General features: G+C 40.5%; 1 protein-coding gene across 1 annotated transcript in view; it reads left to right on the top strand.

Moving 5' to 3' along the window:
* Positions 1 to 19,768, top strand: part of LOC136876887 (hydrocephalus-inducing protein homolog) — a 267,949-nt gene that overhangs the window by 211,679 nt on the left and 36,502 nt on the right. The window contains exons 11-12 of the mRNA XM_067150643.1: positions 2,255 to 2,394; positions 14,120 to 14,303. Coding sequence (XP_067006744.1) covers positions 2,255 to 2,394; positions 14,120 to 14,303 — 324 coding nt within the window. The remainder of the gene's footprint in view (positions 1 to 2,254; positions 2,395 to 14,119; positions 14,304 to 19,768) is intronic.

Here is a 19,768-nt window from a genome sequence, read left to right as displayed (position 1 = left end):
ACCTGATGAGAACCAGGGGAACTCACGAAAGCGCAGGCTGTCGGCCACAGTACGGCGCGTGAGACTGAGTGAAGACGAGAGATTCCGCACCTGCCTCTACCTCCCAAGTGCTCCCTCCTAGCGCTTGGCCTTGGCGGTTGCCATGACAACCGTGACGTCACCCGCGTACTTTCCACATAGTGGAATGTGCTAGTGAAGTTACATGTTATAATTCTCATGTTAGGTCCGTATTGAAATGTACGTAAATACAAAGTATGTTAGAAGTGTTTATTTATATATCCACCTATTCAATACAAAGAGATCTTTTTAGAAATTAAATATTATTATAAAATGTTAAGGGACATGTTTCGCCTATATTAAGGGCATCATCAGCCTCAAATTCAAACCTGTATGGTGAAAAATCAGGATCGTGATTGCTCTTACAAGCCATAAAAAGAGGATATCATTATAGGTGTCAGTCTAAACATACAAAATATTAGAATGTCCTTGGCTAAAATTGCAGTATCAAGCTGCATGTCATAAGTTCACATGAATATACTTTCCGGAGCGTTGAAAAACTTGTTGGGAATGTTTCATCTTCCCTGCGTCATCCTGTGTGAAGTACGAGTACTTATGCATCGTGGTTCATTCGTAGTGTTGTGCTGTTTCATTTAAATATGTATCCTATTTATGACATCGTGTGCATTTTATTATAAACACCATTTTCACGTTGGAGAAACGAAGATCAGAATGAAGTTCTACGTTTTGATCGCCCTACTGAATCACTGCAAATTTGTGCTACAAAAGAAGTGAAACATTCCGGTAAATCTTACAATCTTAGTTTCAAACGATCGTGGTTTAAGGAATTTTCATGGTTGTGCTCCTCTCCAGCTCTACAGAAGTTGTTTTATTGGGCCTGCTTGCCTTTAATCAATAAAAATAACGTTTGGAATAAAGAAGGATTTTCAGCCCTTTTGAACATAACATGTTCTTTACATAAGCACTCAGACTCTGCAGAACATAAAATACGGCAGCTAGATTTCAAGACATTCGAAACAAACCAAAATACGATCTCTGATGTCCTGAAGGAAAATGCCAGACTGTATATTGTAATTGTACAGTTCAGTGAAAATGTACATTTAAATAGGCTTTACCTTCAGTTGGTAATTGATGTAGTGCTCTATTTAAGTAAGCAAGAACTAGCTCTCCATGGTCATGTCGAAACATTAAATTCAATAAACCGTGGTCACGTGCTGGATCCTCCGCCAGTCACAGGTACGAGTACAAAACAACCAAAAACAACACGTAGTTCCTAAATCTTGTCCTCCTCTGTGGTGTAGTGGTTAGTGTGATTAGCTGCCACCCCGGAGGCCCGGGTTTGATTCCCAGCTCTGCCACGAAATTTGAAAAGTGGTACGAGGGCTGGAACGGGGTCCACTCAGCCTCGGGAGATCAACTGAGTAGAGGTGGGCTCGATTCCCACCTCAGCCATCCTGCAAGTGGTTTTCCGTGGTTTCCCACTTCTCCTCCAGGCAAATGCCAGGATGGTACCTAACTTAAGGCCACGGCCGCTTCCTTCCCTCTTCCTTGTCTATCCCTTCTAATCATCCCATCACCCACCAAGGCCCCTGTTCAGCATAGCAGGTGAGGCCACCTGTGCGAGGTACTGGTTATCCTCCCCAGTTGTATCCCCTGACCCAGAGTCTGAAGCTCCAGGACACTGTCCTGGAGGCGGTAGAGGTGGAATCCCTCGCTGAGTCCGAGGGGAAAAACCAACCCTGGAGGGTAAGCAGGTTAAGAAAGAAAGAAAGAAAGAAAGAAAGAAAAAAGTTCCTAAATCTATCGCTCGAAACCGAACGGGTAATAGCTCTTCACCATACTTTACAGCCACGAGCCGCCACTGTTAGATCCATGTTAGTCTTTGTTCAGAGCCAGTTCTTAAAGTTCTTGGACTTTACAGTGCACTGAACATATCGTACTGTCAAACCTTTGTTTCTTAAAAATGCCTTTCCAATTTAATTGCTCAGTACCTAAAACTTCCTTTGGGGCTCCCTGGATTTGTGCAATGATCTCATTGCATGTTAAGTTGTCCATAGGGAGCTGGCTGAAGGCATTCGCAGGTTCTGTTGCTTGGTCAGGAAGGTTCCACCATTTGATGGTGCACTGTACGGTGGTGATAGGTTTGGTAGGTTGATGGAGGTAAAAGTGAAAATCCATAACCAGAAATATGATTGCCCTCTGTGAATTTAACATTTTACATTTAACTATGTTTCAGATTTTTCATGGACCAAGGATACCTATTGAAGTTCATGGTACAGTAACTGTGCCATTTGTGACCTTATCAGCTGACTGTGTGAATTTTGGATATGTTAAGTACGGGAGCTGCAAGGAAATGTCACTCATTATAAAGAATGAGTAAGTGTTAAAACTGTTACAAATTTATTCGGTGAAATATGCAAGAATAAAGTGAGTACGAGAAATTTTTAAATGCAAAAGAACTGTGCTGCTTCCTTAGCAAAATCTTCTTCACCATTCTATGTAGTATCTCTAACAATATTCTTCACTTGCTTTAATTTCTTCTCAAATTACCTTTTGTCTCCAGATTATTTTCTAAAGAAGTTTTATTTTGAACATTGTTTAAAATTTATTTATTCAAAAACCATAAATGGTACCATGATACCAATGATGTTGGATTTACAAATAAATGTTACAATACTTACAGTTCATATAACCACTACATACAGAAATACTGTGACAGTCGAGGACAAGTGCTGGGCAATTGGCAATAATACCAGCGAGATGTGATAATTGCAGCACAGTTGTGACAGTGTGGACTGGCCTAGCAGTGAATGAAAGAATTGATGAATTGTTAAGGTACACCATAAGGATGCTCCTAGAAAAAGCTGGAAGCTGATTAATAATGGACCAGGTGCTCAGAAAGATATAGAATACGTTTTGATAACTTTTCTTGGCTTGTCAGAGCACCTAGTAAGGTGCCTTCATGGACAGTGTATCAAATTTACATTGTACTGGAATTGCACACCAGCACAAAAGAAAATACAGACACCTCCATTCATCGCAGATTTTTCAAGTCCTTTGTAAATCAGGCTTTCCAATTGGTGAAAAGAACGGAAATCTAGTGGAATTTATATCCTATTGGTTGTTTGTGATCTGGCCATTTCTGGTCTTCTGCCGGCTTTGTGAGTATGATTGCAAAAAATCAACTTCATTTCCCGTATCAAATCCTATTTACAAAGAAACAATAACAGTAAATATTTCCACCTATTTGATACTTATTGTAGTGTTGATTTGGGACAATTACGCCCACACATACTAATGTTAATAATAATAAATTGAATAATAATAAATAATGAAAATAATAAATGTTGACATAAAATGTGAATAAAGAAATAGTAAAATGATGCAGTGGCGGTGAATTCACATCGGAGCATGGGAACGTGATGAATAACTTTCAATACGCAAAATCAGCTTATATTCTAGGGAACTTATAGGCCTAAAAATGACAACTAAGGAAGGATGTGGAAGCTGCAGGAACCCTATGAGGTCCATGGGAAGGTATGGCATTATGGGGGAGGAAAGATTTACAAGATACACACTCTAGCTCAACTCCATTAACACTTTCAACACTACCATATTTTAACATGGATCCTGGCTGTGAACTGGGTCTTTTTGCTTTAATTTTAACACGTTATTATGGAACAGCGAAACATACTTCATGCCTGATTTTTGTACCGTATGAAGGTGTCAACCATCCAAAATGAAGATGTTAATCAGCAAGTGAATATCTGAAGTAATTTAATTATACTAATCTTATGAAAAACATGAAAAAAATAGTACGGAAAATAGTTTTTACATTGAGGTTATACCAATAAGCTTGCTCAAACAATAAAAAATGATCATTTAATGCAGCTACTTAGGCCACAAATAAACACAAATGCAATGGAACAAAATATTTACCTATTTAAGAATAGTTTGTTTTCGTATGGTAGTCCTGAAAACATTGGACTATACGCAGTCCTACTTTGCACTCCTTGCACCACCATCTACTCCTTTTCTGATGCGCTTACCACATTCCTTCTTGCCCCCGTCTGAGTATACCTTGCAATAACAAGTAGCATTCACTTTATTGTTCGTTAGAGGAACCTTTTATGGAAAATGGTGAGCAAAAGTCCTGTCAACACTGGGGGAGGGAATAGGTTCCAGCCTTGAGATGTCTCCTCCTCCTTTAGCTGCTAACCACGAACTGATCACTCTCATGTAATCCACAATATTTAAATATTTAAAATAAAAATTTTACCGTTGGTCTTTAGAGCTATTGTTGAGAGTGAAGGAGAATTTCCTGTTGTGTATGTTTATCAGGAACTCAAGGGAGACTTCATTAGTTAGTCGGAACATAGAAAAAATGAGGAACTCTTCTCAGAAGAACTCTTAAGGTTTCACTTTACTTTGTCCTGCCTGCTGGCTCTTCAGAAATGTGTGCGCGTGTGTTTTTATATTCAGGAATCATTCAAGAAGAACACTTTCGCACTGCAAGATGTGTGGTTAAGGTTATTTTTAATATGTATAACTTTTGTTTTCTCAATGATTCATTTGTTTCTATATTCGTCCCTGTTTTTATCTCCTTGTAAGATGTGTATTGTTTAATGTAACGCCTTGTGTAATATAAATGCCTACATCTTGCCTATTTCCCACATTTTGGCTGATGATGACGCAAACACAGCGTCGAAACTAGTTCCAAGTGCAAATACATGTTATAAATAAATATAACATTTTTGTATTGAAAAGGTGGACCGTTTTAAGTTTTTCCTATCATCCTACCCGGATGTGTTTACTGAGAAATTGGGGATGACGAATATCTTAAAGTATAAGATGGAGGTTACAGATTCTGTTCCCGTCAGGTTTCCACCTTACCGCTTGTCTCCTAAAATGCAGGCGTTAAAGGAGATCATTAACAAAATGCTTGAGGAAGGATAATCCGGCCCTCTACCTTGGCTTACTCTTCCCCCATTTTCCTCATGCCCAAGCCCCAGGGAGGTTACAGGTCTGTGCTGGATTACAGGGCTCTCAATTATAAGGTGGTCTTGCAGTCAGTCCCGCTCCTGGATTTACATACTTGTTTCTCATTGTTTAAGAAGTCTAGGTACTTTACCGTCTTGGATCTCAATCAAGCTTATTACCACAATCCACTCACGGAAGAGTCATGTCATCTTACAGCATTCGCGACAGACTGGAACCTTTACGAATTTTGCCGCCTCCCTTTCATCATTTCTACGGGTGTTGCTGTCCTTACTAGGCTCCTGGATCAGTTGTTTTCTGATATTAAGTTTGACTATATCATTATCATTATCTTGGTGACATGGTTGTATATTCTGAGACATTCGAGGATCATCCCCAGCACCTCAGTGAAATATTGTCACATCTGAGGAAGTCTGGCTTGACAGTCAAATTATCCGAGGTGTCATTTGCCAAACCCCAGATGTCCTTTTTGGGGCATATTGTATCTTCAAGTTGTGTCTCGGTTGATCACTCCCGGACTCAGGCCATTCAGGATTTTCCTCCTCCGCAGGACGTGAAAGGCGTTGCCCGCTTTGTCGGAATGGTTAACTTCTTCCGAAAATTCATGCTAAATTTTGAAAGTCGCGCAGCGCCTCTTAACACTCTATGGCGTAAGGGAGTAAGCTTTCAGTGGCGGGCTTCTCAGCAGGCTGTTTTCGATGACCTCAAGCTAGCTATTTCCAATGCCCCGGTTTTGGCCATGCCGGATTTTAGTAAGGTCTTCATTGTTCACACCGACGCTTCTTCCTCAGCTGTCGCAGCTGTCTTGCTCCAGGATTCTGAGTTAGGGAGATGCCCTATTGCTTATGCTTTGCACGCTCTTACTCCTCTTGAGGCTAAATACTCTGTGTACAAGCTTGAGGGGTTGGCTGTCCTTGTTGCTCTAGAACGCTTTCGTATGTACCTATAGCACATTAAGTTCGAGCTTGAAACTGACAACCAGGCGTTAAGTTGGGTGCTTGGGAAACCACGGAAAATTGGTCATTTGGCCCGTTGGGCCATAAGGATTTTCACCATTCAGTTTAATGTCCGTCATATTTGAGGTTCCGAAAATGTTGTAGCGGATTCCCTCAACCGTATGTTTTCTGATCAATCTACTCTTGATGAGGAGCCCTGCCTCTCTGAGTCCTCACCCTCATTACCTTTGGTTGGAGCGATTTTATCTGATACCCCTCTCTTGTATCATGACATAGGTAAATTCCAATTGAAGGATCCGGTCTTGGCACCTATCATGCAAGACTTGAAGGATGGGAAAATTGTTGATCCTTATGTATTGAGGAACAGAGTTCTTTGTTGCCCCTTCTGTCATGATTGTAAGATGAAGGTTGTTTGGTACCTATGATCTTTAAGTATTTCCATTAAACTCCCCTTACAGGTCATCAGGGAATATTTAAAACCAGAAAAAAGATCAGAGAAACTTTTATTTGGAAGGGAATGGATGGAGAAGAACGTGAACTTATGAAGGCATGTAAGGTTTATAGGATTAGTAAGCCAGGTATTAATTTCCGAGTTGGGTTGTTGTCTTCCACGCAAGCTACCCGTCCCATGCAACGTCTGTATATCGATTTCGTAGGTCCTCTCCCGAGATTGAAGACTGAATCAAATAGGTTTATTTTGGTATGTGTTGAAGGCTTCACTCGTTTTTCTTGGTTATTTCCGACAAGGATGGCCAACGCTGAGACAACTATTAGGTGATTGAAGACTATATTTTTATAATTTGGTCCTAGTCAGTATTTGGTTTCAGACAATGCTAGAGTTTCCACCTCTAATCTATTCAAGAAGTTCTGTTTTAACCTTTCATTTTCTCACATCATGACTGCCCCTTATTTTCCTCAGCCTTCGTACGCTGAGAGAGTTAACAGGAATATGCACTCTGTCCTCATCGCCTTCCATCACCACGATGTTCAGAGGTGGGACACCTCCTTGCCGTGGCTCCCTTATGCATTCAACTCCGCTGTACATGAGGCGCACCAGTTTTCCCCCTTTTCGCTCATGTTTTTGTTTTATCTGAACTCCCCGCTTTCTAATTTGAGGCATATTAATGACTTGTTGCCCGAAAGGGTGGATCCCCTTAACATCCAGGCTAATTGGAAGAAAGCTAAGCCTTAAGGCTTCTTATCAAAGGAAAAGGAGCGCTACGATAAGGGACGTCAGCCTACCAGCCTGGCCGTCAGGGATAATATATTTATTAAGAATTTCATTCCCTCTGGGAAGCTGGCTCCTCGGTTCCGCGGTCCATTCCAGATTCTTGACTTTCTTACGCCGGTCACCCTGTTGGGAAGGGACCCCGCGACGGAGGGAGTTTTTCGCATTCACCTTTCGCAGGTTCAATCTGCTCAGTGAGTTTTCTCTGCCTTTGATTCTTTCACGAGAACCTGTGCTGTCTGTTATGTTAATATCTGCTGGGGTGTGTTTTCCCTATTGGTTTACTAATTCTTGTATTTAGGGGTGTTATATTTCTCTTAGTTTGTAAGTTTATTTAATTTGCTATGTGAGCCCTTGTGCAGCCCTACCTTGCCTTCCGTCTCTACACCTGTTGCACTGGCCTGGGTCGTTTCCTTCCATCCCGACCTTTCGACCTTATCGGCTTTTGTGAGACAAATATGCTGGCCTTAAATGCTTGTGTTCGAGCGTTTTGGAGTTTTCCACCTTCGCCTGTCGCTCTGTGGGAAGGGCCCCTCATGTCGGCGTCCTTCTGGGCCATTCTTCTGCATGCACTGTGCACGCGGGCATCCACCGCCAGTTGTTGCAATCATCTTCTATCTGGCTTTCTGCATGTTGGTGTGGCTATTTGCCGCACGCTCGGCATTTCCACCGACTTTGAGCCATGGCTTGTTTGTCTTAACTTGGACTTGGAAGCCGGTACTTCACCCGGTGATAGTATTGGAATGCCTTCTAATCTGGCAAATTGGGACATCATCTATCCCGGGATGTTGATTCTTATGGACTCTCGTTCATCGCTTATTCACCATGCAACATATATGTGCATCAACCTAGTTTATTGTTAAGCAAGTTGGTGTTTGTTTATTGCAAAGAATGACTCTTCAAGAGTTTTCAAGTGTGAAGCAAACAGTTATTTATCTATAGGGAGAATGAACTTTTTCATCAAGAGCTCTCATGTGTGAGAAATAAACCTTCCCAACCTAGTTGGGAACTTAGGAAGGGAGGCCTGTACCATGAATTACTCTCCCTCACCGTTGATTTCTTTTTTTCAGCTTTATCTGTTTGCCCAGATCGATCTGTGTGTATATTCTTGTATTATTTGTGTATGTGTTCTTTTCTGTGTTCTTCAATAAATTCAATGACCCCTGGGAAAAGGGAAATTATTTCCACCCTGGTGGATTTCCCCATCTTTATGTTGGCAAGCCTGCTTCCCGTCTTTACACCCGTTTCGTCGCTCTCTGCCTCGACCCGCTTCTCCCGAGGGGGGGTGGTCGTGGCACGTATGGACTGAGGTCAGTGCCTCTTGTGTAGAGTTCCTCAGATCGCTCCGTGCGAGCAAGCTGTCTGGCCGAAAAGCAGCGGCGTGTTTCACTCACTTCATCTACGGGTGTGGATGTAGGGAGAATGTTATTCAACTTTCTTTTGGGCTAAGGGAGGGAGTTACTTTAATTTTCAAAATGTAATATACTTTTTAATGCTTCTAGGAGAGGCTATGGGGCTTGTTGGTTGGAAAGAATAAGGTTTTTGAAGGATATGTTAATGTAGAAGTTCTGTTTTTATTCTAGTCTGTTGGTTATGAGGCTGAACATCTGTTGTTTTGTATAATCTAAATTGTTGGGCAGATTCGGCAGTCAGTACTACTTCGCCCTTATAGAAATGAATTTGTACATGGCCAAACGCCTCGTAAACATTTGAGAATTGTATTGTGATGCTCGAGTGAGAATGTATTCGAGAAACACCCCACTTATATTATGAAGGGAATAGTGGAGACTTTGTAGACTTTGTATAGTTTAGGGGCAGGACTCCATTTGAAGCAATGTTTACTCTTGATGGAATGCATTATAGTAATAGATATCTAGCATAGCAGATGGCCTCAGTTTGCGCTAACTTTTCTATCGCCCTTATTGCATGACTGGTAAATGGCTCTGATCTTAAAGCCCACACCTTCCTTATTTCCACTTCCGCTGCCAACTCTTGGTGCAATCATAATCACCATCACTGTATAAAACATTTCCTATTAACTCAGCAATATCATTGCTCTCAATGGCCTTTACTGTGCCTGGAGCCATGGCTAAGATACTGACTGACATCTGATGAAATGTTTGTGTTTTAGAGGATACAATTGAAAAATAAATTATGGTACAAGTTATTAGAAGGAGAGTTGTAAACAACCATATTCTTGTTCTATTCATAGAAGTTTGCAAAAGAAAAATTCTTGCACGGGTGATCAAAATATAAGCAAGAACATACGACTTGGAATGTCATTTGAGTTGAAGGCCTGGCCAATGCTTGCGTGAATGCCACGTCAAATGAGTCAAGTGGGTTAAGTGATATCACCTGAGAGATGTAGATATATCACATTCACATCACCGTAGGAAAAAAAGGCAATCTTTCAACTGTTCATGTGGCGGGGTAGAAGCATGGTGGAGCTCAGGAAGGTTATCAGCTGATAAGACCGGGAAAATAAATGTCTTCGAAACAGACTTTCAACCTATTAGGTTGTGTTACGTACATTTAGTACGTGTTGAAGAGATGTTAAGTACAGAACAAAAATGGCCAACCAGACACCAGTGGGATCTGAACCCACAACCTCTTTGCACAGCACCACTGAGTACCTGGGTCACACGACACATCATGTGAAGCAGACATGCTTACCAAGATGTCCGCCTCCATAGCGTAATAGTTAGCACTATTAGCTGCCATCCTCAAGGGCCCGGGATAAGTTCTTGGTACTGCCAGAAATTTAAGAATGGCAGGACGGCTGGTACATTGTTAAAATGATGCATGCAGTTCACCTTCATTGGGGGTGTGCCTGACAAGAGCAGCACCACCTCAAGATGAGGACACGAATTTACTTACTTACCAAGACAGCAGACCATGACCAAATAGCACACTTACATGCAAATTGAATTGCAGAAGTACAGTAATACATTCGGTGTGACTGAAAACACAAGGTCTGACTCCTGCCACCACCTTGCCTATTTAAAATTACTGTTTGTTGCAACCCTTGTATTAAAATAGAATGAATGTTGGAAATTAATGATACAACGTTAGAAGTTACTTGAAAGTGAAAGATGGAGTCATTTGAAAATATATTTTCTCCAGCAGCAAGGTGTGAAGTTTATTTTAGATAAAAGTGGACAAAATGCTTCATTGACTGAGAGAAGGTTTATATTGAAATTTGAATTTGCATTCCCATGTCTCTGTCAATCAAAATCTATTCTTTGCTTGATTTGATAAGACTCCTTGATAAATTTTTTTTTAAAGTCACAACTTGGAATTAAATAAGAAATGTTATTTAAATGATTCATTTGTACTTGGATTTAGGTCTGTAGCAATTCGACTACTAAAATTTGGTTATATTAATACATACATACATACATACATACATTATCATTATAGACTGTTATGCCTTTCAGCGTTCAGTCTGCAAGCCTCTGAGAATTTACTAAACGTCGCCACAATCCTCGATTTGCAACTAGTGTTGTGGCCTCATTTAGTTCTATGCCTCTTATCTTTAAATCGTTAGAAACCGAGTCTAACCATCGTCGTCTTGGTCTCCCTCTACTTCTCTTACCCTCCATAACAGAGTCCATTATTCTCCTAGGTAACCTATCCTCCTCCATTCGCCTCACATGACCCCACCACCGAAGCCGGTTTATGCGTACAGCTTCATCCATCGAGTTCATTCCTAAATTAGCCTTTATCTCCTCATTCCGAGTACCCTCCTGCCATTGTTCCCACCTGTTTGTACCAACAATCATTCTTGCTACTTTCATGTCTGTTACTTCTAACTTATGAATAAGATATCCTGAGTCCACCCAGCTTTCGCTCCCGTAAAGCAAAGTTGGTCTGAAAACAGACCGATGTAAAGATAGTTTCGTCTGGGAGCTGACTTCCTTCTTACAGAATACTGCTGATCGCAACTGCGAGCTCACTGCATTAGCTTTACTACATCTTGATTCAATCTCACTTACTATATTACCATCCTGGGAGAACACACAACCTAAATACTTGAAATTATTGACCTGTTCTAGCTTTGTATCACCAATCTGACATTCAATTCTGTTGAATTTCTTACCTACTGACATCAATTTAGTCTTCGAGAGGCTAATTTTTATACCATACTCATTGCACCTATTTTCAAGTTCCAAGATATTAGACTGCAGGCTTTCGGCACAGTCTGCCATTAAGACCAAGTCGTCAGCATAGGCCAAACTGCTTACTACATTTCCACCTAACTGAATTCCTCCCTGCCATTTTATACCTTTCAGCAAATGATCCATGTAAACTACGAACAGCAAAGGTGAAAGATTACAGCCTTGTCTAACTCCTGTAAGTACCCTGAACCAAGAACTCATTCTACCATAAATTCTCACTGAAGCCCAATTGTCAACATAAATGCCATTGATTGATTTTAATAATCTACCTTTAATTCCATAGTCCCCCAGTATGGCGAACATCTTTTCCCTCGGTACCCTGTCATATGCTTTCTCTAGATCTACGAAACATAAACACAACTGCCTATTCCTCTCGTAGCATTTTTCAATTACCTGGCGCATACTGAAAATCTGATCCTGACAACCTCTTTGTGGTCTGAAACCACACTGGTTTTCATCCAACTTCCTCTCAACCACTGATCGCACCCTCCCTTCCAAGATGCCAGTGAATACTTTGTCTGGTATACTAATCAATGAGATACCTCGATAGTTGTTGCAATCCTTCCTGTTCCCTTGCTTATAGATAGGTGCAATTACTGCTTTTGTCCAATCTGAAGGTACCTTACCAACACTCCACGCTAATTTGACTACTCTATGAAGCCATTTCATCCCTGCCTTCCCACTATACTTCACCATTTCAGGTCTAATTTCATCTATTCCTGCTGCCTTATGACAATGGAGTTTATTTACTATCCTTTCCACTTCCTCAAGTATAATTTCACCAACATAATTTTCCTCCTCCCCATGAGCTTTGCCGTTTGCAACACCACCATGATGATTTCCTTTTACATTGAGAAGATGTTCAAAATATTCCCTCCACCTCTCCAGTGATTCCCTGGGATCTATTATGAGTTCACCTGAATTACTCAAAACACTGTTCATTTCCTTTTTCCCTCCCTTCCGAAGATTCTTTATTACTGTCCAGAAAGGTTTCCCTGCTGCTTGACCTAGCCTTTCCAGGTTATTACCAAAATCTTCCCATGACTTCTTTTTGGATTCAACAACTATTTGTTTCGCTCTGTTTCTTTCATCTACGTACAAATCCCTGTCTGCCTCGGCCCTTGTTTGGAGCCATTTCTGATAAGCCTTCTTTTTACGTTTACAGGCTGCTCTCACTTCATCATTCCACCAAGATGTTCGCCTTTTCCCATCTTTACACACAGTTGTTCCTAGGCATTCCCTTGCTGTTTCTACTACAGCATCCCTGTATGCCACCCATTCACTTTCTATATCCTGAACCTGCTTACTGTCTACTCTTCGAAACTTCTCACTAATCATATCCATGTACTTCTGTCTAATTTCCTCGTCCTGGAGATTTTCTACCCTTATTCATTTGCAGATAGATGTCACTTTCTCTACCCTAGGCCTAGAGATACTTAGTTCACTACAGATCAGATAGTGGTCTGTATCATCGAAAAATCTGCGAAAAATTCGTACATTCCTAACAGATTTCCTGAATTCGAAGTCTGTTAAGATATAGTCTATTATGGATCTGGTGCCCCTAGCCTCCCATGTGTAGCGGTGAATAGCCTTATGCTTGAAGAATGTATTCGTAACAGCTAAACCCATACTAGCACAGAAGTCCAGCAAACGCTTCCCATTCCCATTAGCTTCCATATCTTCCCCACATTTACCAGTCACCCTTTCGCATCCTTCAGTTCTATTCCCAACTCTCACATTGAAATCGCCCATGAGCACTATTCTATCCTTGCTGTTGACCCTGACCACGATGTCACTCAATGCTTCATAAAACTTGTCAACTTCATCCTCATCTGCACCCTCACATGGTGAATACACGGACACAATTCTTGTCCTAAATCCTCCCACTGACAAATCTACCCACATCATTCGCTCATTTACGTGCCTAACAGAAACTATGTTGCGTGCAATGGTATTCCTGATAAAGAGCCCTACCCCAGACTCTGCCCTTCCCTTTCTAACACCTGTCAAGTACACTTTATAATCTCCTATCTCTTCCTCGTTATCTCCCCTTACCCGAATATCACTTACTCCTAGCACATCCAGATGCATCCTCCGTGCTGACTCAGCCAGTTCTACCTTCTTTCTTCCATAAGCCCCATTAATATTGATAGCTCCCATCAAATTCCATTTGGTTCGCCAAGTTGTTTCCAAGGAGTCCCTCGCCTGTCAAATGGGAGTGGGACTCCATTACTCCCATAGGTCCGAGGCTTGCTTAAAGTGTTCTGAGCTCGGTTAATTCATGAAGCAGGATGCTGCCCTACTTGCACATAGTCCAAGTGAGGATCTCTCCTCTAACGGGTTATGGACCACCGGTGAATTGTATAGTCCTAGCCGCCTGAGCACAAAGAGGGCCAGGACTCAGAATACGTCCGAGATGCCCACTCCCATTCCATAGCAACTGGTATCCCGACTCTCAGGACCACTTACTAGACCACTCAGCCGTTGCCCATGGTTCACGAACTAGGACGTGACTACAGTAACCCACAAACATGAACCACGGTTATATTATATTATATTATATTATATTATATTATATTATATTATATTATATTATATTATATTATATTATATTATATTATATTATATTATATTATATTATATTATATTATATTATATTATATTATATTATATATTCATAGTGATCTTGTGCTATTCTATTCCTTGTCATTGAACTGATACTGTTGTTTCCTTTCTTTCAGAGGCTTAGTCCCTTGTACTTGGCAAGCAAGCCTCCAATTTAAGCAAAAGAAGAAGAAAAATAATATCATAAAGACTATTACATATGATGACAAAGAGCCTGTCTTCAGGTTTCAATGCGAGAAGAATTCCTTGTCTCCTAATGAAGAAATATATATTGAGCTATTCTTTGAACCTGCTACTCATGTAAGATTTTAGTCAGTATTTATTCAGAAATTCATACTCATTTTAATGATTTTCAGGATATCCTCAACCTGAAAACTAGATGTACAGGTTGTTGCAAAACTGTCTGTACTCATCACCAAGCCAGCTGTCTTCGTTTTGCTGATTTTGAGACCTAAAGTTGTAAAAGCTTCATGCCAGAGATCTAGTCTAGTTTGTACTTCCGCTTCTGTCTCACCCCATACCATTACATCATCAGCAAAAACCATAGCATTAGTTGTTGGATCCTTTCTCTTAACCGCTTTGAAAACTTCATCCATTATGGTTATGAAGTGGTGAAAGACAACTTCCTTGCTGGACTCCACTCATCGTTTCAAACCAACCTTTCCATCCTGGACGTGGACGCAACACTTGGTTTCATCATATAATTGTTGTACTTGTGCTATGATGTCATTGGGCACATTTTTATGTCTCAAACACTTCCATATATACCTGCGATGTCCAGAAAAACAGTTATAAGTGTTTTACCTTTCTCCCAATACTTCTCATAGAGCATTCTGGTGGCAAAAATGAGGTCTATAGTTGATTTATGAGGTCTAGGGAGAGGGTGTAAATCTCATAATTAGATCTTTTCTGCCAGCTTTGAGGGACAGGATCAAACCATGAGCCAAATATTTTTCTATAAACTTTATTCTCAAAGACTGCTGCTGCTCTTTCTTGGTTATACTCCATGTCTTGGAACCATACAGAAGTACTGGTTTAATGATTGTATTGTAGATAGTCATTTTTGCATTCCTTGGTAAAAACTTGGAGCCTAATATAAGGCTCATAGAGTAAAATGCCTTATTTGCATTCCTAGTTCTAGCTTGGTGTTCCTGTTGCCTTTGGTTTTGCTCATCGATTAATATACCAAGGAATTTCAACTCCTCTACTCTTTTAAGTATATATTTCCCAGTCTTCAAAAGCAATCTGTCAACCTCCTCATGACCTGGTCTCTGTACAACCATGTAATGTGTCTTTTTATAATTTACCCATAAGCCAATTTTTACTGCCATTTCCTCTAGTTCCACAAATAACTGCCTAATTTGTAATTAATTGCAGCCATTAAGAACAATATCATCTGCATATGCAAGGACTTTATGTTGACTCCCCAGTACGATGCCAGCAGGTACAAGAGCTAATTTCCTGATAATCATCTCCAGTGCAATGTTGAACTGAAGAGGAGATAGTGCATCCCCCTTGTCTCAGACCAGTTTTATTCTGGAAGTAACCTTATTTTCTGCCCTTGAGCAAACAAAAGCTAACATTACCATCCATACAGAGTTTGTACATATTAATTAATTTCATGGGAAAGCCAAACTCCCTCATGATGTTCCACAACCCTTCTCTATGAATTGAATCATATGCCTTGAAAAATTCTATAATTATCATAAATTAATTTGACCTAAGCAGAAAATGATGTAACAAAAATTACCAGTATAATTTGCAGCCTATTAATGCCCATTAAGAACCCCTGCATAGTTTACAAAACAATTTTAATATGGTGATGATAATAATAATAATAATAATAATAATAATAATAATAATAATAATAATAATAATAATAATAATAATAATAATAATAATAGTTGTTGTTAATATGGCGGACGGTGCAGTGTGAGTGTTACGTGCTCTCTGTTATATCCTGCGAAAACAGCAAGAACAACCGCATCTAGGTACGAACTCTGTCACTGAAAACATTTGTACAGTGCTCTAGTGGTAAAAAATCACTAAAAAAAAAAAAAGTCACTAAAACATGACACTTAAAGAAGTAAATCAAAGAATAACTGTCTTTGAAAGTCAACTGAGTGAGTTCCAAGCTCGCCTAGCAGCAGCGACCACCAGTGCTGGCGACACTACTACCAACCTACGACAAGAAATACAGAGCCTGACTGCCGACTTTGAAACCTTCAGGGACCAAGTGACCATTGAAATTGCCGAACTAAGGACTAAGATATCTATGATGGACGAGACACTAACCCGTCATGAAGAAATGATTGACGATTTGGCTCAGTATAGCCGTCGTAACTGCCTCCTACTGCACGGTGTAGCCGAGGAACCTGATGAAGACGTGTATAAAAAAATTACGGACTTCATCAGGGATAAGCTACAATTGGACATCTCACTAGGAGACAATGACCGCTGCCACAGGCTTGGTGAGCGGAAACGTACAACAGCTGAAGCCGTAGTGACGGGAAGACGACCGATCATCATGAAGTTCCTTAGGTTTCAAGATCGTAACCGGGTTGGGAGAGTTAAAAAACTTCTCAAAGGATCTAAATTTCTAATAACTGAATCGCTTACGAGTATCCGGAAACAGATTCTAAACAGAGCTAGGAATATCCTAGGGCATAAGCGGGTATGGACAGTCGAAGGACGCATAGTAGTGTTACTAAATATGGAAAGAAAGAATATATTAGTACTGTAGGTGACTTGAACAGAACTCTAAACTCAGCAGGTGTAACACTGAATTAAGGTTTAAGTTTTAAAATGTTCAGTAGTTTTCATGTGTATATATTTGTGTGTGTGTCTGAGTGTGTGCGAATAGAGTCAGCGAATGTACCTGGGAAATTCTCGGTAAGTGTTTCTTTAGTTATGCATGATAATGGCTAAGACTAATGAGCCTGTGCTTGTAGCAGGTGAGGAATTCCTCCATGCCATTGACCCGGACGTACTCCAAGACAATGACAACCCTCTTTCACAATCACCAGTAGCTCCCCTACCCCAACCTGAGCCCACAGGAATCCTATTGAAACGTGCCTTGGCGCAGTTTCCTAGAACCCTCCAATGTTGCCACATTAACTGTTTATCACTTTTAAGTCACTTTGACGAAGTCCATTCTATAATTACTGATACAAATATGCATTTAATCGGCCTGAGTGAAAGTTGGTTGACTAACAGTATCAGTTCAGCGCTTGTAAAAATTGATGGGTATACTTTATTCAGGAATGACCGCGCAGGTAAACGAGGCGGTGGTGTTTCAGTGTACTGTAGAGACGACATTAAGAGCAAAATAATCTGTGAATCTTCCCCCAATGTCACTCCGCATACTGAATATATGTTCCTTGAGGCGATTGTCAACAACCAGAAATTGTTAATAGTCGTAGTATATAAGCCACCCGAGGTAAGTAATATAGACGCACTTGAAGCGGATCTGCTGAAACTTATACCAGGCTACGAACACATCATAATCCTCGGTGATTTTAACATAAATTTCCTGACCCAGACTAGTGACTCGGACCGAATTCGCAGGCTGTTCATGTCAATGGACATGACCATCTTACCGTTAGACGCAACTAACCACGTACATACATGTAACGGCTCAACCCACACCCTAATTGACTACTTAGTGACAAATAATCCCCATAAGGCTGTCAAGCACGGACAAATCTCTGTCCCCGGTATCTCTACACACGATCTTATCTATCTGTGCTACTCACTGCAGGTGCCGAAGTGTAAAGCTAAGTATGTAAACTACAGAGACATGAAAAATATAGACTTAACTCTACTACAATATGACGCATATAATTTACCTTGGGACGACATACGTCAATTGCACGACGTGAATTTGAAAGTACAACAATTTAACTCCTTATTGTTAGGACTCTATGACAAGCATGCTCCCGTTCTGCAGGCTAGGATTGCTCGCCCTCCTGCTCCATGGTTAAACACTGAGATAAAAGCAACAATGGCCAGCCGTGATGCTTTGTTTCGCCGGTACAGAGCAACAAAAGAGCAAATGGATTTCGAACAATACTGTCGTCTACGGAACAAAACGAAACAATTAATTAGAAACAGTAAATTAAAATATATTAGAAATCAAACAAAAAATCTCAATACTGTTAATGCGTGGAATCAGTTACGTTCAATAGGAATAGGAAAAATTAAAGAACCTCATATACTAACAATATTGTTGGACATACTTAACTCTCATTTCACTGGTAATCAAATCAAAGAAACTCGACCCCAATCTAGAATCCCGTTACACGAAGATGGCAATTACTTGAATATTGAATCAACATTCTCATTGCGAACTGTCAATATAAACGAAGTAAAACGAGTCTTAAATTCCATTAAATCTCAAGCGAAAGGAGCAGATCATATTCCAATAGGCTTCATAAAAAATGTCATCGGCGCAGTATTACCGATCATTACTCATATTTTCAATTACTGTATAAACTCAGGAACTTTTCCAGACATTTGGAAGGATGCTCTAGTGATTCTGGTATTAAAGAACACCACATCAAATTATCCATCAGACTACCGCCCTATATCAATACTCCCTCCGCTTGCGAAAGCCCTTGAACGACTTATTCACGAGCAACTAACTGAATATCTCACAAATCATTCACTACTAGACCCGTTGCAATCTGGCTTCAGGAAGGGCCACAGTACGACGACAGCACTCCTTCGGGTAACAGATGATATCAGGCTTGCTATGGATAAGCGACAGGTGACGGTACTCATGCTCCTTGACTTTAGCAGTGCATTTGATACAGTCAACATACAACTACTCCTTTCAAAATTGCGCTTCCTTGGCGTTGACCGGAATGCACTCAATTTCTTTATATCCTACCTCACAAATCGTCGTCAGTGTGTCTCAGTAAACGATGTTACGTCCAAATGGGCTATCAGATTATCTGGCGTGCCTCAAGGATCTGTACTTGGACCTTTATTATTCAGCCTGCATATCAATGATATTTCATCCCCACTTCTCCACTGTAAATACCATCTGTATGCTGATGACCTACAGGTATATTACCATACCAGTGTAGATAGTATATGCGAAGCGATCCAGCATATGAATACAGACCTACAACGACTCACAACGTACGCCAGGAACAACGCCTTACTCATCAACCCACGAAAGACCCAAAGCATAATAATTGGACACAAAAACTTACTATGTGCTCTAAATATTAATCACAATCCTCCTCCAATTACCATTGATGGTACCGAAGTGCCATACTCCAAGATTGTTACAAACCTCGGGGTCACCTTAAATGAGACTCTGACCTGGAATGAGCATATAACCAATGTGTGCAGAAAAGTACACGCATTTATTTATCCTTTGAAGCGTCATAAAAATGTTCTCCCACTGGACCTTAAATTAAAACTCATACAAACACTTCTATTTCCAATCTTTGACTACTGTGACAGTTTATTGACTGATCTAACCTGTGAACAAGCAACAAAGCTACAACGTGTACAGAACTCTTGCATTCGATATGCCTTCCAGCTCCGACATGATGCTCATATAACACCATACTACAAAAAGTTGGGATGGCTACGTTTAAATGACCGTAGAAAAATGCACCAAATGACCCTTATCTATCAGTTGCTTTCCTCAAACAGCCCCTCCTACCTGTCGTCCAATTTTAGGCTTCTTTCTTCGTTCCACGAAATTAACACTCGTTCCGGATCACTACTTGAAATAGCACCGCATCGAA

This window comes from Anabrus simplex, chromosome 7, assembly GCF_040414725.1.
Source record: "Anabrus simplex isolate iqAnaSimp1 chromosome 7, ASM4041472v1, whole genome shotgun sequence".
Lineage (NCBI taxonomy): Eukaryota > Metazoa > Arthropoda > Insecta > Orthoptera > Tettigoniidae > Anabrus > Anabrus simplex.
Note: the sequence above shows the minus strand (reverse complement) of the source record. Positions and strands in the feature narration are given on the sequence as shown.